This window comes from Dromiciops gliroides, chromosome 3, assembly GCF_019393635.1.
Source record: "Dromiciops gliroides isolate mDroGli1 chromosome 3, mDroGli1.pri, whole genome shotgun sequence".
In the NCBI taxonomy this organism is placed as follows: Eukaryota; Metazoa; Chordata; class Mammalia; order Microbiotheria; family Microbiotheriidae; genus Dromiciops; species Dromiciops gliroides.
Window position 1 is genome coordinate 68,447,009 of NC_057863.1, and position 21,522 is coordinate 68,468,530.

Here is a 21,522-nt window from a genome sequence, read left to right on the forward strand (position 1 = left end):
CCACTGTGGTTAGTTCAAAGTTCATTAACTCTCTCCTCAATTAGGGTCTATTTAGAGGGGCTCTTTGGCAACTTGAACAGTTGCTTGAGATTGAGTGGGGAGTAGCATCTTTACTATCTGGGCCTCGGGCCTCATTTCTCTTTTCTGCCTGTTGAACTGTGACCTATTTCACTGTTAGGACTCCTGGGTTCTACCCTGGGTCCCCTATTGCATATCCTAAATAATTTGGCTTCTTTTCCCTTCCAGACTTCAAGGTATTAAAGGGAGTTGGGACTGGGCTGGAAAGGAAATGGGAATGATGCAGAAAGCTAATTCACCCTAATTCTGTGGCACCTTGCCCCTTGTGCCCCCGCCTTCACATCATCTTCCGTTAGTTAGGGGTGGAGTCTGATGTGGAGGCAGATCAGATGGCAATTGGGGGTGTGGCTTGTATAAAGGAGTGGACATTAAAAGGAGGGGTCTTCATGATGCAGACCCCCTTGAGGGTAGGGGTATGACGACATTTATGACGCAAAAGCCAGTCTGAGAAAATAAGGAATGGAGAGGTGGGAAAGTCGTAGCTGGGACCGCCCATGATTGGACAAGCAACACCGTGAGGGGCGTGTGAAACCCACCTCTGAAGTGGGTGGGGTGTGCCGTGGCCCCGCCCGAGCCCCCTTGCGTCCGGCTCCCGCCAGTGTCGCTGCGGTTCTGCCGGGGGGAGCCTGCGCGCGCCGAGCAGAGGAGGATGCGGTGGCTCCCGGGGTTCTGGGGGATCCGACTGCTTTTCTGCCTCTTGCTATTGACCGCTCGCCTTGGGGGCAGCAGCGCCACCAGCGCCCACGGTCAGGAGGGAGCCTAAGGGTTGGGGAAATGGGAAGGGGGCGAATCCCAGGATAAGGGATGTAGGGGTGTAGAGTCCAAAGAGAAGGGGCCAAGGACTCGGAAAGGAACTGGGTGGGGAGGGTGGGGGGAAGGATTAGGGGGAGGGAGCAAGGGGGCGTTGTCCTGGGGGTGGGGCCCGGGGTATGGGGGCGGGACCTTAGGGGAAGTGGGCTCAGGAGGTGATGGGGCCTTCGCTTCAGAGAAGGGGTGGGGGGGCTTCAGATAGGAAGGGTTTAAGACCGAGGCAAATGCTAGGGCCACAGCGAGCCCTGGAAGAAGTCGAGACAGGAAAGTGGGGAGAGGAGGAGGGTGTCTCTTGGGGATCGCAAAAAGGCTCCAGATATGAGTTTGGGAATCCAGAGCTGCAGGAGCCTGGGAAGCCGGCTAGCGGGGTTCGGGGGCTCTAAAAGAGAAGGTTGAGTCGGAAGAGGCACCGAGGTTTCCCAGATAGACCGGGTCAGTCCTAAGGGGCCCCCAGCGCTAAAAAAGAAGCTGGGGGCATAGGGGCAAGAGAAGCTAGAGAGGGGAGGGGGTCTCTTCCCTCTTTTCCCCCTTCCCCCCATCCCCCGGGCCCGGCGCTGACTCACGGCTGAGCGGCCGGAGACAGAGTCAGTCGCTGACTCACTAACTGGGGGCGGGGGGGGGGGAGGGGGCGTGGGTAAGGGGAGTGAGCAGGCTGTGTCCTAGTCTGACACCCCCCCCTTTCTAGGCCGGTCCTTGTCTTTGAGGACCGAGGGGAGCTCATCCAGTAGTCGTGTGGGTTCTGATGGTGGGGATGGTAACAGGCCTCACGCAGATGCCTCGCCCATTCCCCTCCCCACCTCCCATCACCGCCCTGAGCAGCCGGATTCCAAACCCTCGGCCCCACCCGGTCCTGGACGTCAGCACCCTGGACAGTGGCAGAGTCTGTTCTGGGCGGATTGTCGACTCTAGAGCAGCCATGAGGACGGCTTCGTTTTCCCATCAGTCCCACAATTCCTGTTTCCCACCCTCAGAAGCCCCTCCAGCCCCCAAGTCCTTTTCCCCATAGGAGGGTACTGGTCTTTCCGTCCCACTAACCCCCTAGTGATGATAATCCCCCAACATGTAAATGTCTTTCAGGTCTCCTGAATGTTGTGCCCATAGGAGGAGCTGTAGAATACTGAATGTGTGCAATTTCATTTTACATATGGGGAAACTGAGGCTTTCAGGAATCATGTTGCCAAGATCCTAGTCAAATCCCTTGGGTTCAGATCCTAATACTTTCTTTCTCAAGGATTCCGGAACTCCTCCTGCACCATTTCTCTTCTTATATATGCAACCTTTCCTAGGATGGATCCAAATGATCTTCCCCACTCCCTCCCCTTTTTCCATCTAAATGATTATCTGATTTGCTTGACTGGCAAACTGATAGACTCATCTGTCCATCCACAGGCTGCCTGTTTGACCGTAGGCTCTGCTCTCACCAGGAGGTCTGTATCCAGGGTGAGTGTAGAAAGGAAAGTCAGCCACGTGGCAATGAGAGCTGTGGATGGGAAGAGAAGGGGTGGGAGGAGGGAACACTTGATTGTATCAGGAGCTTGGGGGGAGGAGTCCCATCTCACCTGGTCTTCAGGAAGCATGGTTTCCTGTCCCCTCAGGAGTCAAGAGGAGGTGGTACTGGGGCTATGGAATATATGAAATGTGGTACTTGGCCATGTGTCCTAGAAATATCACCCCTTGTGCCCCTAGATGGTTTGTTTGGACAGTGTCAGACAGGTGCAGGGAGAGTCCGGCCCCTGTTGCAGGTCACCTCACCCATCCTCCAGCGATTGCAAGGTGTGCTTCGGCAGCTCATGTCCCAAGGTAAGTGAGGTATAAGGAGGTTAGAGGGAGAGGGGCAGGGGCCTACTAATAAAGGATAAAAAATGAAAGTTGAAGCTTTCCCTAGAGAAAGAAGTATCTTTTTCCTGTCCTAATCTACTCAACATTTCTACCACTCTTAACATCTATAATCATCCATTCTCTTACCTACTTAGTGAAGGCATGTCAGCATTTGGGTGGACTGCCTTTTAATGGAAAGTAGAGGATTCCAAAAGAACTATTTAGGCGAGGAAAGAGGCCACTAGGGCCAGCATACAATGCTCTTGACCAGCCCCACATTTTAGTTCTGCCTGAGCATCAAATAAGAATTATATACCGGAAGAACCATTTTTAAAAGATGAATTGGGGTTTTTGTTTTGTTTTTTGCAGGGCAATGAAGGTTAAGTGACTTGCCCAGGGTCACACAGCTAGTAAGTGTCAAGTGTCTGAGGTCGGATTTGAACTCAGGTCCTCCTGAATCCAGGGCCGGTGCTTTACCATTGCACCATCTAGCTGCCCCCTAAAAGATGAATTGTAAAGTCAGAGCAGAGTACACAGGGAGGCAGGGCAGGGCAGCTAAGTGACACAGTGGATAAATCACTGGCCCTAGATCCAGGAGGACCTGAGTTCAAATCTGGCCTCAGACACTTGACACTTACTAGCTGTGTGACCCTGGGCAAGTCATTTAACCCTCATTGCCCCAACCCCCCCACCTCCCCAAAAAAGAGTACACAGGGAGGAAAAGAAAGGAGAAAAATGAAGCATGTGATTCCTTATATGCTGGCTTATCTGGAAGCTAAAACTAAGGAGCCCTTACTTATGGAGGGAAGGAAAGAAATGAGAGTCACCTCAGGATAGTTAAAGATCATTTTAGAGGGGCGGCTAGGTGGCGCAGTGGATAGAGCACCGGCCCTGGAGTCAGGAGTACCTGAGTTCAAATCCAGCCTCAAAAACTTAACACTTACTAGCTGTGTGACCCTGGGCAAGTCACTTAACTCCAATTGCCTCACTAAAAAAAAAAAAAGATCATTTTAGAGGAGCCCAGTGTGGTGGTACTATGATCCCTGCTGAAAGGGTAGGCTGAGGCTAGTGGATCTCTTAAACTCAGAAATCCTGAGGTGTAGTAGAACTACTAAGTCTGACACCAATATGGTGGGTCCCCAGGAGTGGAGGTCCATGAGTAGACACCCACCTGGATTAGATAGGGAGATTCAGTCTCGATTAAAAAAAAGATAATTTAGAAGGATGTATTCAAGGACAGATAAAAATATACCCATCCTGGCTAGCCCTGAATCCTCCTCATTCTCTCTTTGATCTGTGTTCCCTTTGACATAAATATTAGAAATAAATTTTAGTCTCATTCTGGTTCTCTGGATGAACTAGTCTGTCCCAAAGTACCATCCCCTTTGGGTTCCTCCACCCCCTCAGGCCTATCCTGGCAGGATGACCTCACTCAGTATGTGATATCCCAGGAGATGGAGAGGATCCCCCGGCTCCGACCACCAGACCCTGGCTCCAAGGACAGGTAGGGAGTGGGGACATTCGGGAGAAGGAGAGCGCTCACCAGCACTGCCAGCATAGACTGATGGGTTTTGTAGCCCAGCTGAAAGGGTTTTTGTGCTGAAAAGAGAAAGTAGAGGATATGAGAAGGTGCAGAGGAAAAGGACAGGGCTGAGGATCTGTAAACAGGCATCGTGAGGCTGAATCCAGGTTGTGGCATGGTTTTGCCAATCTCAGCCAGCCTGCCGCCACTCCAGGATCTGACGATTGGTAACAAAGTAATTAACTGCCCTTCTGCTCACCCCTCATTTCACATGCATATATGACATTCCTGGGTCACGAAGGGATGGGCCATATGGAAGGCAGTTCCCTGGTGCTCGGCTCCCCTTGTTTGTCTCTCCTCTACTGAGAAATCGAGGGATAGAAACAAGGGGACAAAGAACATTGAAAACCACAGAGTAGACCATGGCATGGTGGATGGTGGGCATCAGAGCTTTGGAAGCCAGTATCCCGTCCTCCTGCCATGATTGGGAAGGAGAGATTTGCCCTCCCTCCCCTCTTCTCTACCTCTATCCTCACCCAGTTTGTTCCTAGCAGCTGCTTGGGTGGGGCCAGGAAGACCAGGTCAAGGGAAGAGTTACCCCCAGCCTCACCCTGTGCTGCAGCTGCCTCCTTCTAGTGGAAGTCCCATCCACTCAAGGCACAAGCTCATCCTCCAGCCAACTCTAGGCCCTCATGGACCACTGCTCTTCCTGCCCCACCTGCTATCTGTCCTTCCCCACCACACACATTGCTTTCCTCCCCAGGTCCAGCCTGGCATCCAAGAGACCTGCTCTCCCTGGGGAGTTGCTTCCACCTGGCCCCCCCACGGGCTCCACCCCTGCAGGCCAACATCGACTTCAGAGGCCTCTGCTGGGCGGGGGCGGGGGCGGGGGCGGGGGCGGGGGTGGGGCTCTGCTGCCTTCCCTCCCAGCTGAACTGCTGCCTCCACTCCTGGAGCATCTGCTGCTGCCCCCACAGCCCCCACTCCCTGCCCTGAGCTATGAGCCCACACTGCTGCAGCCCTACCTATTCCACCAGGTGAGACCCAAGAGCAGCTATTCCTCAGCTGCAGCCACCCCTACTCCCACCACACCCCCAACTTTCTTCTGACCATAAGCTCTGCTTTCCCACACAGTTTGCCTCCCAGGAAAGTTCCCGGGCCCTGGAGAATTCTCCAGGGTTGGTCACGGTCGTCCCTCAGCCAAAGGCCGAGGCCCCAGGCCTCTTCGGCAGAGCTGCTTCTAAGAATGCGTTTGGTGCCCATCCCAGCCTTTCCTACAGGAACCCTCCCGGGCCTGCACCTGCTCAGCTGTTCCAGGACCCTGGACTCCTCTACCTGGCTCAGGAGCCCCCTGCCTCAGTCAGGGTCAAGGGTCAGAGGCTACAAGAGCAGGGAGGCAACAGCCAGGGAGGAGATTCTCCAAAGACCTATGGGGAGGAAGGGATAGGGGGTACGGGGGATCAGGAAACAGTGCCTCCTGCTTTAGCATCCCTGTCACCAGGCCCCCAACCAGGTAACTACATCTTCTCCCTGCCTGCCATTGCACTCTCCCTTTCCATCTTTCTTTTTTTCGTCTATCTGTCTATCTTTCCCTTCATTCAGCCAGCTGTCCCTGGGGACACAGCCTGTCCAGAAATGTGCCTCCTTAGATGAAGTCCAGAATGCCTCTAATCCCTTTCCCATCAGTAGTAGTTTTCATAGAACACTTGGAAATGAGCTAGGTAGTGGATTGACTGCCTCAGCACATCAGTAGAAGCTATTCAAGTCTGATAGATCCTCCACATCCCCTCCTCTGCATCCCTTGTACCCCTGGCACTTCCCTTCCTCCCCTCTCACCCTCATCCCTAACTCTAAGCCCTCTCTCTCTCTCTCTCTCTCTCTCTCTCTCTCTCTCTCTCTCTCTCTCTCTCTCTCTCTCTCTCTCTCTCTCTCTCTCTCTCTCTCCCTGGCAGATGTGGTTCTGCAGAAACTGGCAACAGTTCTGGCTAACTATGGGGTGGAGTTAAAGCAGCTGAGCCGGGAGCAACTCACCAGCCTCTATGCTCTGATGCAGCTGCTGCCCAAGGGTGTGGGGAAGAGCCGGGGTGAGTGTCCAAGAGGAGAGATCCAAGGCCCCTGGGAAAGTCAGCTCTAGGGAAGTGGTCGATGTTCCCTGGCTATTATGCATAGAAAGGAACTAAGGAGAAGGGAAGGAAAGCATATATCATGGAAGGGGGCAGAGCCAGGATGAGAAAAGGCAAGATGGGAGCAGAAGGAACAGAAGGGGACTCCTAGTTTAAGAAACACAACAGCTGAGGACAAAAAGGAAAGAGAGTGGAGGAGGAGGATGGGAAGGAGCTGGTGATAGGCTGTCATCAATGGCAGGGCAACAATCCGATGCTGCCATTATTGGGATCCTGATCAATGACAGGATTGGCAATGGGCTAGATGACTTGGTCTGAAGTTCCTTCTCACCTCTGTGCTGGGTGCTCTTCACCCTAGCCTCATGAACCTTTTGTATCCTTCCCACAGGTGAAGCTGGAAATACTGATGCTATGACTAAGAAAGTAAGACAGAGCCCAAACTTTGCTGAATTTATCCCAACATCAACCCTCACCTTCTCATCGAACCATGGAATGTTATAACTGGGAAGGAACTTTAGTGATGTCCTCTAATCCAACATCCCTTAAAAAGTGTTACACAGAGGGGCAGCTAGGGGGCGCAGTGGATAAAGCACCAGCCCTGGATTCAGGAGGACCTGAGTTCAAATCCAGCCTCAGACACTTAACACTTACTAGCTATGTGACCCTGGGCAAGTCACTTAACCCCAATTGCCTCACTAAAAAAAAAAAAAAAAAGTGTTACACAGAAAGGTGGTCACACAACTAATCTGAGACAGAGCCAAGATTAAAAACCTACTTCCAACCACTAGTCCAGGGATCTTTCCATCATTTCATGTAGCTTTGTCACACCACCCCATGTCAGTCTCATTGTTTGAGGTACCTATGTGACAGGACTCTCTGTGACCCAGAGTCCTGGATACAAGCATGTTAGGGTTCCCTTTGCAGTGCTCCTACCAACTTAGGCCAATGACTCTAGCGTCTCTTTTCCTCTTTCGGACAGGTAATGGAAGGAGACATGCAGCATACAGTAGACAGAGTAGAATCTCCTGCCATGGCCTCCTTGTTTGAACTCCCTGTTGATAGCACCACCCCAATTCATGACCAGGGGGCCGAAGCACAAGGCCCCACAGAGCCACCACCTTCCCTTGCTATGCCCGTCCTGATGGAGAAGAAGAGTCCATTGGTTCAGAAAGGACTCCCTGCGGGAGATCAGCCCCCAGCTCACTCTGCAGAAGAATACGGCTACATAGTCACTGACCAGAAGTAAGACTTCTTGGGGAGGAAAGACCATGAGAATCCAGAGGCAGGCAAAGGGGGCTATAATATGTGACCTAGATAGACTACCTGCCTCCCATAGAATAAAAGCATCAAATCATTGTGGGTAGAAAAGGGAACATTAGACCTGAAAGAAGATAGGAACTGATGGGTGATATAGATATATGTGTGTGTGTATGTGTGTATGTATATATACATATATGTATATATATATGTGTGTGTATATATGTGTGTGTGTGTGTGTGTGTGTGTGTGTGATGGGAGAGGGAGGCAGTGGTAGAGGCAAGGAGGCTACTTACTGGGCTCTAGATGCTATGGAATGAAGGTCTCTCCCAAGATGATATAACTGAGTCCTCCCCTCCCACTTCCTCTGCCTATTCTAATCCCAGGCCTCTAGGACTGACTGCTGGTGTCAGACTGTTGGAGATCTTGGCAGAACACATTCACATGTCTTCTGGGAATTTCATCAATATCAGGTGGTACTGATGCCCTGAACTTTGGGGTGAGGGAATATAAGCAGAGGGGGAGGAAAGGTATAGGAAGAGCAAGATGAGAGGTACAGTCCATTTCCTCTTCCTCGAGCTGTTGGGAAAGGGATGGGTTTGGGGGGCAGTGACAGCCAGAGTGGTTCCTTATTCCCTCTGAGATGGAGCCCACATCTGGGCTTGATGGCATGCTTCTTGGGGGTATGTGCACATTGATCTAGAACTGGCCTCAGATCTTTCATTGTTTTCCCTAGAGAGCTTAATCTATCCCTTCCTCATTCTAACCAAATACAGCTTTACCATGAGTGACTGAGTCTTGGGGATTGAGATCATAACTTGGCTCTTGCCTTTCAGTGTGGTGGGATCGGCCCTCACCTTCCGAATCAGGAACAATGAGCAGAACATGTCTTTGGCTGATGTGACACAGCAAGCTGGTAAATGCCACCCCTAGCCTCATCTTAACCCCTAACTCGGGTCTGTTGCCCATCATCCTGATTAACTCACTTTACCTACAGGGCATGACATGGCAGGGCATGGGGTGGTGGGAGGCTTCTTGCAGACTGGAAAAAGCCTAAGATGTCTCTTTCTTGTAGGACTGGTGAAGTCGGAGCTGGAAGCAGAGACAGGGTTCCGAATTGTGCAGACGGGGGTCGGTCAGGTATGCAAGGAAGTCTTTCTCTTTAGCCTGGGGCTGATGTCAGTCCCAGAGTCTCTGGGAGATGAAGGAAGGGATGTTCGTGGTACACAGGGGAAACTGAGGTTTCAACTTAGAGAATTGACTTAGGATCAAAGGATTGACACCTGGAAGGGACCCCGGAAGGGTCCAGTGTCAGGCAGTTAATAAAAATTTACAGAGCAATATGATGGGTGCTCAAGTATACAAAGAAAGGGGACAGCTAAGTGGCACAGTGGATAAAGCACTGGTCCTGGATTCAGAAGGACCTGAGTTCAAATCCATCCTCAGACACTGGACACTTAGTAGCTGTGTGACCCTGGGCGAGTCACTTAACCCTCATTACCCTGCAAATACACACACACACACACACACACACACACACACACACACATATATTTAAAGAAAAAAATGGTCTCTGTTCTCCAGCTTACATTCCAACTGGACAAATATAACATGTACACAGGTTTTATACACACGCATATAGTATACTGGTAATAAATTCAAGATAATTTGAAGAGAGAGAGCATTAACAACTTGGAGGAATCAAGGAATATTTCCCAGAAGAGAGAAACCCCAGCTGAGTGTGAAAGGTAAGGATGTAGAGAGCTGTGTGACTTTGGGCAGGTCACTTAGCACTCTCCAGTATTCAGGCACCGCATCTATAAGTGAGGAGTTTGGACTTCGAGTCTCCTATGATCCCTTCCAGTTCTGACATCCTTTGCTTCTGTGAAGATGGTGATGGCCCAAGTACCCCAGGGCCAGAGAGCAGCCCCACTTCACATGCTATTCTTTCTACAACCAGCAGGGGGTGCTGCTGGATTTACTAAATATGAGCAACATCTTTAGGGTTTCTATGAGAAAAGTTTGGGAAACCTTGGAACAGGTTAAGATAAGTTTTTTGGGTTGTTGTTGTTTTTGGTTTTTTTTTACAAGTTCTTTTATAACCATGTGGCCTAAAATGAAACTACCCAAAATGAGTGATCTGTTTCTTCCCCCTAAAACCAAGATCTGCCTTAACCACCATGTCTGAAATTCTACCATTTTGTTCCCTCAGTTTAAGTATAGCCTTCTGCCCTGTCTTAAAATGCAGATAGTATTGGGAAGAGCAATAAATGCTATTTTTATACACTCGTGACTGAAGTGGCCACATTAGCAATAGAAATATGCCGTGGCAGGGAGGCATTCATCCCCACCCACCCACTCCACCCCAGTCTGAATACAGGCTCTGATACTTATTAGTTGGGTGGCCTTGAGCAAGCCTCTTAACCTCTCTCTTAATCTCATTTTCTTCCTATGTAAAATGAGAGGGTTGGATTAGATCAGAGGTTCTTAACCTTTTCTGGGTCATGGACAGTCTGGTGAAGCCAATGGACCCCTTCTTAGAATAATGTTCTTAAATACATCAAATAAAAAATATAAGATTGCCAAAGACACCAACTGTATTAAAATACAGTTTACAAACTATTTTTACATCTTTTTTGGGGGGGGGGGGGGCAGGACACTGAGGGTTAAGTGACTTGCCCAGGGTCACGCAGCTAGTTAAGTGTCAAGTGTCTGAGGCTGGATTTGAACTCAGGTCTTCCTGAATCCAAGGCCAGTGCTTTATCACTGCACCACCTAGCTGCCCCTACAAACTATTTTAAAGGAAGCTAATGGCTAAGAAGCCTTGGGTTAGGTGATCTCTGAGATTTCTTCCAGCTCTAACTTGTATGATACTGTGACGCTGTGGGGGGAGGAGAGATGGTGTAGTTAGTTAGGAGAAAACAGCCTGAATTTGGAGCCAGAAGACCTGGTTTTGAGGTCTAGCTCTGCTACTTAGTAGCTTGGGTAAGTCACTCCTGAACCACAGTTTCCTCCTATGTAAAATGATGAGATTGGATTTCAAGTCTCCTATGGTCCCTTCCAGTTCTGACATCCTTTGTACTTCAAGCTTTGACAGTCTGAGGAAAGCTGAAAAAGGAAGAAACCTGATTGACAAGTATTTATTAAACACCATCAACTATGTGTCAGGCACTGGGGAGACAAAGCCCCTTCCTTCCTTCCTTCCTTCCTTCCTTCCTTCCTTCTCCCCCTGCCCCCTTTTTGGTATCCCTGGTGCTTAGCACATTTGTTGTTGCTGAGTCATTCAGTCATGTCTGACTCTTTGTGACCTCATTTAGGATTTTCTTGGCAAAGATACTGGAGTGGTTTGCCATTTCCTACTCCAGTTCATTTTATGGATGAGGAACTGAGGCAAACAGGGTTAAGTGATTTGCCCAGGGTCACACAGCTAGTGAGCATCTAAGGGCAGATTTGAATTCGGGTCCTCCTGACTCCAGGACTGACACTATCCATTGTGCCACCTAGCTGCCCATATATAAATGTTACTGATGTGATGATGAGCTGTTTATTGACTGACAACTATAAGGGAGAATCTGGGCACTAATTTTAATGACCACAATTTTTCCAAGTACCTGCCCTGCTTTTACCCTAAACCACCAGGCAGAGGGATGTTGGGAGGGGAGACCAAAGAATCATCAGGGATTTGCTTTAACTGACCCCTTCCAGAAGTATCAGCTGAGCTTGAGATTGAGGCTTTTATCACTCATGAACATTTCTGTGCTGACCAAACGGAAAGTGGATAGGATTGGGGAGAGTCACACAACTTCTTCCTTTCTACCTCCCTTGAACTCAGTACACTCACCTCCCCTACAAAACACTGTGTTGACAGCGTGAAGAAGCAGCTGCAGTGCTGCCCCGGCCAGCTCGAGGAACCCCCCCACTTCGTTCAGTGCTGCTGACCTTGGTGGCCCTGGCAGGCGTGGCTGGGCTGTTAGTGGCAGCAGCCTTGGCCGTCTGTTTGCGGCAGCATGGGCGACTTCGGGAAAAGGAACGCTTGGCAGCCCTGGGGCCTGAGGGAGCCCATGCAGATACCACCTTGGAGTACCAGGTCTGTGGTGCCCAGGGATTCTCATGGGAGATGGGAGAGGGAGGGGCTTAGAAAATGCCAGGACACCTGGGTCTGATGGGGGTGGGGGGGTTGAATGAACAAGCAAAGAGCATAGTATAGAGAGGGTGAGACTTGGGTAGTTCACTGAATCAACAAGGAGTGAATTCCCTGCCTGTGAATATGTGCTAGTAGAGACTAGATGTTGACTTCCCCCATGAACACCATGGAGTAAATGCCTGCATGGGGGGGGGGGGGAGGGGAAGCTGTATTGAATAACATCTAAGATCTCTTTCAACGCCAAGGTTTTATGAGTCACAAAATCCCATTCAAATAGGCCTTCAGAGGTAAGAAGAGGCATGGAAAAAATAGAGCCCTTCCCATTGGAACTGTATTCATCTTCTTTTTGGGAAAGACTTATTTTGTGTTTTATTTTCCCCCGATTACATTTAAAAACAATTTTTAACATTTGTTTCTAAAATTTCCTGGAACTGTATTCATTTTGGAATCAACCCAACCCAACAGACTCTAGGAGAACAGGGACTATCTTATCTAAATTTGGTATCTCCTCCAGCACCCCACCCATCCCTTTATACTTGGGAGGTTTGGGTTAGAGGCATAATTGTTTCTCTAATGAATAAATCATAGAACAAAAGGTCCCAATGTGTAAAACTCAGATACTGATGAGAAGGCTAAAAGATATCTTTGGGCCCTACCTGATGGCTCCTGAGTATAGGCTCACTCCCTCTGGTTCCCCAGGAACTGTGCCGCCAGCACATGGCCACCAAGTCTCTATTTAGCCGGTCAGAGGGACCGCCGGAGCCCTCGAGGGTGAGCAGCATCTCCTCTCAGTTCAGCGACGCAGCCCAAGCCAGTCCCAGCTCTCACAGCAGCACCCCATCCTGGTGTGAGGAGCCTGCCCAAGCCAACATGGACATCTCCACAGGACACATGATCCTGGTGAGGGTCAAGGGGTGCAGCAGGGAGGGCAGCATCTGGCATATGAAGGGGTGAACTAGTTTGATGGGAAGTGGTACTTAGAGGAAGAAAGGGTACCAAGCTATGGCCTCCACTCTCTAGGCATATATGGAGGATCACGTGAGAAACCGTGACCGGCTGGCCAAGGAGTGGCAAGCCCTGTGTGCCTATCAGGCGGAACCCAATGCTTGTAGCATGGCCCAGGGTGATGCCAACCTCAAGAAGAACAGGAACCCTGACTTTGTGCCCTGTGAGTGGCCCCTGGTCCCAGTCCAGTAGGAAACTGGCCCTGCCCACTCCCTTTTTTGTTTCAGGTTGTTGGGCCAAGGGGAGGTGGGTTATAAGAAGAGTGAGCATTCTGGGTAACCCTAATGGGAAACCCTTTCTTTTTGGAGGGGCTGGGGAAGGTGCAAGTGCCCTGATGACCCAAAGATGTGGTGTGGGATGGGGGGGTGGCCTTCTGTACAGATGACCATGCTCGAATCAAGCTGAAGGTGGAAAGCAGTCCTTCTAGGAGTGATTATATCAACGCTAGTCCCATTGTGAGTACTGAATTCTCCATCACCATAAAAAAAAAAAACCCAACCCCAACTCCCATCCCCACCTGAACTTCTTTCTTTTTCCCTAGCTGGTCATCATTTCTATCATGAATTCTACTTTGTCTTGGCATCCACCCTGGTCCCAGCCCCTAAAAAGCCTTATCTATTACTATTCTTTTTTTTTTTTTGGCGAGGCAATTAGAGTTAAGTGACTTGCCCAGGGTCACACAGCTAGTGTTAAGTGTCTGAGGCTGGATTTGAACTCAGGTCCTCCTGAATCCAGGGCCGGTGCTCTATCCACTGTGCCATCTAGTTGCCCCATCTATTATTATTCTAATGCTAATAGTATTAATTCATATTTATAGAAAGCCTTTCCTCACAATAGCTCAGTGAAAGTAGGTATTGTATATATTATCATCTTCATGTTAGGGATGAGCTAAGCTAAGACCCAAGATCACACCACTGATGAGCTAGGATTTGAACCCAGCTTTCTCCAAGATCAGCCTTCTTTCTGCTAAACTACATAGTTTCCTCTAGCAGTTAAACTAAGGTTCAAACCCCACCTCCCCTTCTGCCCCCAGTGTTGTTTCCTGTTCCTAATTGTGCTTTTCCTCCACTCCAACATGGCGGACCTCACCTAGATTGAACATGATCCAAGAATGCCAGCCTACATCGCCACTCAGGGCCCATTGTCCCACACTATTTCCGACTTCTGGCAGGTGAGCTCCCAGAGAAAAGTGGGGATGAACAAGGTGGGCTACCCCATGGGACCACCCAAATCACCTGGGTGCAGCCCAGGAATTGGGGAAGTGGGCCCCCCCATCCTCTGACCCCCTGACATTGAGGGATCTCTCCTCTCTCAGATGGTGTGGGAAAATGGTTGCACAGTCATCGTGATGTTGGCACCCTTGGTGGAGGATGGAGTCAAGCAATGTGACCGCTACTGGCCAGATGAGGGCTCATCCCTCTACCACATCTACGAGGTTGGACAGGACCCCAAGAGACCATGGGAGGAAAGGGAGGGTGAAAGGGAAGGAAGCAAACAGAGGGAGGAGGAGAGTCATGCAGGAAAAGCAAGAAACAACCTGGTTCAAAGAAAGAAGAGAAGGAGACTGGGATTAGAAATCTAACACCTCCTACCAACAGCTCTTGACTCTTCCCTCAATAATTATCCCTTAAGCAATTGCTCATTGCCCAGCACTGAGGTGGCTACCCTATGGAGATAAAAGAAGTCCAAGACATGATTCATGCCCTCAAGGAGTTTATAGTTTAGCTTGGGCAACCAAAGGTGCACACACATGAAAAATTAACTAGCAATACAAAGCATCAGTAATGGTTTAGAGAAGGATTTATGGTTATAACAGCACTTTGATCCTCAAAACCAACCTGAGAGCTAGATAATTAAGGTGTTATTTCCCCATTTCACAAATGAAAAAACAGAAGCTCAGAGTTATTTAGTTGATTTTCCAATAGCTACACAGCAATATGGAGGCAAGGAAGAGCACTAGACTGTCAGAAGACTTGTGTTCATATCCTGGTCCTGTCTCTAGCTGGCTTTCCCTTTCAAAGTCTCAGTTTCCTCAGTGTAAAATAAGAAGATTGGGCTAGTTAGTCACTAGGGACCATTCTAAGTCAAGTCCAAGAGCATTTTATTAAGCTGCTACTATAGGCCAGGTGTGAGAGATACAAAAGCAAAAACAATTCTAATGGGGGAGGCAACCTTGTATGTACAAGATATATTTAAGGTAAATTGAAGGTGTTTCTCATGAATGCCAAATGAATAGTTCAAGAGAGCAACTGCCTTGGAAGGGTTCAGGAGAGGGGGAGAGGTTCCTGTTAACTAGAGCGATTAAGGAAGTTTTCGAGAAAGAGGCTGAGCTTACAATAGGTGGAAAGGGAAAGGGAAGGTGGCCATAGTCTCCAAATCACAGGTTAGAAAGCACAAGATGTGTTCTGAAGACAGTGAGGAAACTGCTTCCTTACCCCCAATTCACAAAGGGGATCACCTGGAGACTAAGCCTTCTTCTCCACGCAGGTGAACCTAGTCTCCGAGCATATTTGGTGTGAAGACTTCCTGGTGCGCAGCTTCTACCTGAAGAACGTGCAATCCCAAGAGACACGCACCCTCACCCAGTTCCACTTCCTCAGCTGGCCAGCGGAGGGCACCCCAACCTCAACGCGGCCCCTGCTGGACTTCCGCAGGTGAGAGCACCTGGCCCTGAGGTGTGGGAGAAAGCACAAGGACAGGGATGGGGTGGAGCCAGAAATAGACTTGGTCTGGTTTGAGAGAAGCAAGGAGGATAGAAATTTAATAATTTAGGGTAAACAACAGCACACATGTCCCTGCTCAGGGGGAGCTGGAGCAATGAGAGATCAGGGAGAAACTCTGTCATGTCCCGGAGCCTTGGTTTGGTAGAGGGAGATGGGGATGGAGATGGTGGGTTTTGTGAAATGGAATTCACAATGAGGCTCAGGTTACAGTTCCCCATTATCTCTCAGCCTTCCCCCTTCCTCCATGGACCAGTTCATGAGATATAGGAAGCCCTGCCTAATCTCCTTTCAGTCCAATGATGGGAGGCAGGGAGTGAAAAACCAGCTGAGTCATAAGATTGGAGCTTAAAAGTAGAAAGGGACCCCAAAGGATGTCTAGTTCACCCCTCCTCAAATTTTCAGATGAGGAAACTGAGGTCCAGAGAAGTGACTTGCTCAAGGTCACACAGATAGTAAGATGGCAGAGCCAGGATTTGAACCCAGGTCCTCTGACTCCAAATCCATAGCTCTTTCCACTGTCCCACATTGTGCTGTGCCTTGGGGGCTCACTCTCTGACCTCTTCCCCTGGGCTGCTCTCCCCTCTCTGCATCTTTCAATCCAGGACTGTCTTATCTGTGTCCATCTCTTTTGTGGGTCTACTCTAATTCTTTTGACTCTCTGCAGTCTGTTTCTCTCCATTTCCATCTCTCCCAGTTCTCCCTGCTTGTTCTGTCTCCTCAGTTGCTCTCCCCTTTTCTTTCTGTCTCTGTCTCCCTCTCTCTCTCTCTCTCTCTCTGTCTCTCTCCCTCACAGCTGCCAGTGTCATTTTTGTGATCTGCAGCTAGTATTCTGGTTTCAGTTGCATAGTCACAAAAGTGATCATTGGCAGGTGTGGCTGCCGCACGGACAGGATGGATGGGCCCCAGAAAAGACCCAGCAGGCCGCCTGAGAGGACAGGGCCCTGGGGGACCCTGACAGAGGGCAGGGAAGAGAGGGAGGAAAGATGTCACTGTTTCTTGGGGCTTTGGTGAATCTGTTTGGGGAGCATGGGGTGGGAAGGAATCCTCTATGGCCACAAAACCTCAAAATCCATGGAGCTGCTCTTGGCATTTCTTCTGCCGCCACCACCTCTGTGGGACGCTCCCCTCTGGACAGACAAGCAGAATGCTAGGGTTCTCCGTACTCCCGCTTTTCTACACTGCCCCCATACCAATCTGTATCCCATATTACACCCACCCTGAAAACCTCTAGATCCTGGAGAAAGAGGAAAGGGAAGCTGAGGCTGATATGGAAGGTGGAGACTTGGATTCAAATCCTGACCATTTGTGCTAGAAAAGCTATATGTCCCTGCTCCCTCCCTCCCCAAATCAGGTGAATAACCAGTCTCAAAAGGAGGTTAGTCTGGAGAAGTCACCTACCCAAACCTTGCTCGAAGATCCATACATCTTCCCCAGGGAGCTAGGAGAAGCTTCAGAGACTAAGCGAGAAGGTCTTGTAAGTTGGGGGTAGCTGGGTGGTACAGTGGATAAAGCATCAGCCCTGGATTCAGGAGTACCTGAGTTCAAATCTGGCCTCAGACACTTGACACTTACTAGCTGTGTGACCTTGGGCAAGTCACTTAACTCTCATTGCCCAGAAAAACAAAAACAAACCAAAAAAAGGTCTTGTAAGTGACTCATATTTCCTTCCTAACCTCAAGGCAGATCAAGATTTGAGTTTAGCACTGCCAGTATGAGAGGGAGATGTTGGTGGGGAGGGACCCACAGAAACAATATGTGACAAGAGACAAATGCTTAGTTGGTCACTGAGAGAGAAAGCAAGGAAGAATGAGCTAAAATTGCTGTGTCAGTAAAGAACCTGAGACCTAAATGGACCGCAAGACTCATGGGCACATGACTCAGCTATGCAGTACCATAGGAATGGAACCAGTTAAGATTTCATACTCTTTCATAAAACTAAAAACACAAAGTTAAAGTATTATTAAATTAAAGGTCTATTTACAAGGGGTCACCCTGTACATAGCAACGCAGAATTCTGGAGTAGAATGTCTTCCCATTATACTCATCCCCCGTCAGGTTCTTACAAGTATCCATACCTACCTCTGTCCCCCTTAGCTAATAAGGGATTCAGAGAACTGAAGAGAACTTGGAGAAGGGAGGATATTAAGGGCAAAGAGGCGATTTAACCATGTATTTCACTGATCTTGGGAGGGCCCAGCCCTTCTTGGGATGATGCCATGACAGTCCTTAATGACAGGAGACAAACTATACCTCCCTCCTTAGTTTGGCATCTTAGGTTCTCCTCCATCTATCCTCGGTCCACATCTTTAGCTATTGCTCTTGTTCACACAAGCTATGCTTTGGCCAAACTGTATTACTTTGCTAATCCTCAAATTCTAACTTCCATCCCCCAAGAATTTATTTCCTCTTCTCTGCTTTTGAGATTCCCCATCTTCCTTCAAGGCTCAGGTTGAGTGCCTCCTTTCTTGTGAAAGCCCCCTTGATTCACCCAAATCCCACTCCCAGATATTAGCACTCTGTTCTTCTTTTAATATGTCTAGAGGTCTTAGTAGAAAATCTTCCCTGCCCCCTTCACCACTCATTACCTTATATTAGGCTTATCTGTGTGTACATGTGGTTCCCCCTCAGCAGAATGTAAGCTCTTTGACAGCAGGGAACTGTGACTTGTTTTTCTTTGTGCTGCCAGGCCAGGTCATGCATAGTGTCTCGTGTGTAGTCTGCACTTAACAAATGTTTGTTGAATTGAAGTCTTATGCCTCTGGCTCATACCTGATTTTTGTTGTAGGAAAGTGAACAAGTGCTACCGTGGACGATCCTGCCCCATCATTGTGCACTGCAGGTAATGGACTCTGTGTGTATGTGTGTGTGTGTGTGTGTGTGTGTGTGTGTGTATCAATTATTAAGTACAATCAGGATAAGAGTGGGGATGATGGGTGTTTAGATCATATGCCCAGGGCTTCTCCTTGTAGCGCCACCCCCCCCAACCTGTTTTATCCCTTCACATTGGGGTGGGAGGAGTGAACAGGAGGTAATAGAAAATTAGAGAAATCATTCTCTAATAATATAATTATTCATGAGGATGTTCCCAGAATAGTTCCAATCCCCATAGGAAGCCCCCACAATTTAATCCCTGATTTCCATGCTTTATTTTTTCTTGGCCTTTCCTTCAACCTTTGGTCTCCTCTTATCTCAACCCTGAAATCTCTGGCATGAACACACATTTCCAATCTCGATCTGATCTTGTGCACTGCCTTTCCCTTTCCAACTGGACCTGAGCTATCCCACCCCACCCCGAAAACATCTCATTTCAGTGATGGAGCAGGGAGGACTGGTACTTACATCCTCATCGACATGGTGCTGAACCGGATGGCAAAAGGTGAGGACTTTTCTTTCCCTTTCTCTCTCCCCCAGCTCCCCTTCAGTTGCTCATCTGAGCCCCAAGCCTTCCCAACTTTTATCTGCAAAATCCAATTCTACAGCTGTCTCTAGGGCCTTGGGAGGGACGGTTGCTGTACCCCATTGTTCTCTCCCAGACTGCCTCTGGGATTGCCTAACACTGCCTGAGACCCTTCTCTCTCGGGGGTCTTCTCCACCCCCCCCCCAAATTCCGAATGTCTTCCCCTCTACCAGGAGTGAAGGAAATTGACATCGCTGCTACCTTGGAGCATGTTCGAGACCAGCGGCCCGGGCTTGTCCGCACCAAGGTGGCTCTTTCCCCATCATCCCTGTGCTCACCCCACCCCTCAAATTCCCCTGGCTCTTTCTTTTACCATGTGCCCACTTCTTGGCCCCTGTAACACCTGGGATAGCTGTTATCCATGAAGCAATCTGCACCTCCATCCCTGCCTCTCTCCTGCACGTCTCTAACCCCTAATCCCAACTATTTCCATCAGCCATCCCCAAATAATGCAGGTTGTTCTTCCTGGCAGGGGGTTTTCAGTCTCCTCCAAGACCTCCACCCTGCCCCGTCCTGGCTCTCCAAAGGGAGGCGCCCCAGCCCCAGTCCTCTAACACAGTTCTCTCTCCCTCTCACCAGGACCAGTTTGAATTTGCGCTGACAGCCGTTGCAGAGGAAGTAAATGCCATCCTGAAGGCTCTGCCTCAGTGAACAAGCCTGCTGTTTGTGCTTCCTGCCCCTCCTGCGGGCAGGGTTCAACCCCTGTGCTCTTTCATGGTCTGTGCAAGCATCTCTGTCCTATGCCAGCGTCCCCTACTCTGTATCTCCTGCCCCACTCTACCCTGGGCTTCTCAGAGCTGAACCTGAACCCCTCTCCCAAAAACCGAGCGGGAGTTAGACCCTTGTCCTACAGCCCAGATCTCGGGGGTTCAGGAACCCCGGGTTCTACTAAAGGGCAGTTGTCTGCAAGAGAAAAGAAGGAGGGGAAAAGGGAGAGCACAAAGTCACAGCTACAGGCTTCTTCCTTTCTTCCTCTGCCTGGCCTTCCAGCTCCTGTCTCCCCAAGGGCCCCAGGATCAGGAGGGATTGCCTCTAACTCATTGTACCTTTTCAGTATGGGTAAAAGTGTTGGGGGTCAGGGGAGTTCCCAGACTCGAACTCCACTCCTCCTATCTAACCAACCTCCCAGCCTTCTCTCACTTCTCCACCTTATAAAAAGCTTTAGCCCTGCCCTTGGGCCAAAACAGCTGCTGCCCAACCTCCCCCCAGCTGGGGAGGAGGGAGTTCACGCTCTCTGCTCTAGGATTGTGTGGCTCTCTGGCTTCCTGCCCCTTCTGGACCATCCCCCATCCCTCTCCCAACCAACCGACCCACAGCCCCTCTGCCTCCTCAACTCCTTTTCCTTCCAGTGGTACATCAACCTTTCTAGAAAGATCTAATTTTGTATCAATGTGAATAAAGTCCATGTTTTGTCTGTGCAGCTGCAGCTCTGGCTCCTGCCTATCTCTGTCTGCCTGACTTCCAAGGCCCCACCCCCAGCCTCTTGTCTGTTTCCCCCAGTTCTGGGGCTTGATTCCCTGCCAGGTTTATCTTCCTCTCATTAGTAGAAAATGTTAATGGCTCTCTCCTGGGGTGCCAATGGATCAACCTCCTCCCTCTACCTCCTGGACCACCTTGATGTGCTGTGGTCCCAAATATCACCCCAATCTCTCCACCACAGGAGGTCTCCCATTCATGAACACCCCCACACACACCCTAAATCAAAGTTTGTTTCATAAACTTTTTAATTTTATTAATTTTGTTTTTGGTGAGGCAATTGGGGTTAAGTGACTTGCCCAGGGTCACACAGCTAGTAAGTGTCAAGTGTCAGGCCAGATTTGAACTCAGGTCCTCCTGAATCCAAGGCAGGTGCTTTATCTACTGCGCCACCTAGCTGCCCCTGTTTCATATACTTTTTTAGCAGAAAGAGAACTTGGAGCTGAGTGTGATGCTTTCATTTTACAGATATAGAAACTGAGGCACAGAAAGGGGGAATTTCCCCAAGGTCCTAGGCAGAAGCAGAGCTGCCTTTAAAACCAGAGCCGGTCAGTTTTCTGTGGAGTGTTCTTCCACTACAACACACATGTGCAATCAGCAATGTGCCTGACAGATTCACTCCTAGCCCTGCAGCTCTACATTTGGATGCTGGTTTTGAGCAGCTTTGGTCCCCCTCACGCCTACCCAAGCAGGTGGTACTAAATCAAGTTTTGGCTAGATGGCACAAACCCTCCATGTCTCTTTACTCAGGGTTCCGGGAAGGCATCCCCAAGTCCTGACTCAGCAGGACCACCTGGGGGTGACCATCTGCCTAAATCTCTAATGGCTCACATTTAAAAAGCACTTTAAGGTTTGTAAAGAATTCACATACATTCTCATTTGATCTCTTAACCCAGTAAGATAGATGCTATTATTTAGAGATGGAGAAATTGCAACTCAGTTTATGTGACCTGCTCAAGGTCAAGCATCTAGTGAGTGAGGGGGGAGTTGGACCTGGGCTCCCCTTGTGTCAGATGGCCTGTACTCTGGCCAATACAGCACGCTTCCTCACTCCACATTCAGTGAGCAGATGCTGATATCAGCCACTTGGTTGACTTCCCAGCACTGAG

The 21,522-nt window shown here is 49.5% G+C and overlaps 1 protein-coding gene across 1 annotated transcript; it reads left to right on the forward strand.

The window, feature by feature from the left end:
* The first annotated feature begins 606 nt into the window (after nt 1-606).
* PTPRN (protein tyrosine phosphatase receptor type N) lies at nt 607-20,363 on the forward strand. Its single transcript, XM_043996096.1, has 23 exons — nt 607-824; nt 2,278-2,328; nt 2,575-2,688; nt 4,114-4,210; nt 4,992-5,265; nt 5,363-5,741; nt 6,181-6,312; nt 6,740-6,774; nt 7,331-7,593; nt 7,995-8,081; nt 8,445-8,524; nt 8,684-8,748; nt 11,477-11,695; nt 12,452-12,652; nt 12,773-12,920; nt 13,139-13,212; nt 13,851-13,928; nt 14,073-14,192; nt 15,245-15,411; nt 18,266-18,319; nt 18,792-18,856; nt 19,111-19,184; nt 19,517-20,363. The coding sequence occupies exons 1-23, from the start codon at nt 728-730 to the stop codon at nt 19,586-19,588; spliced, it is 2,946 nt and encodes a 981-aa protein (XP_043852031.1). The 5' UTR covers nt 607-727; the 3' UTR covers nt 19,589-20,363.
* The last annotated feature ends 1,159 nt before the right edge of the window (nt 20,364-21,522 follow it).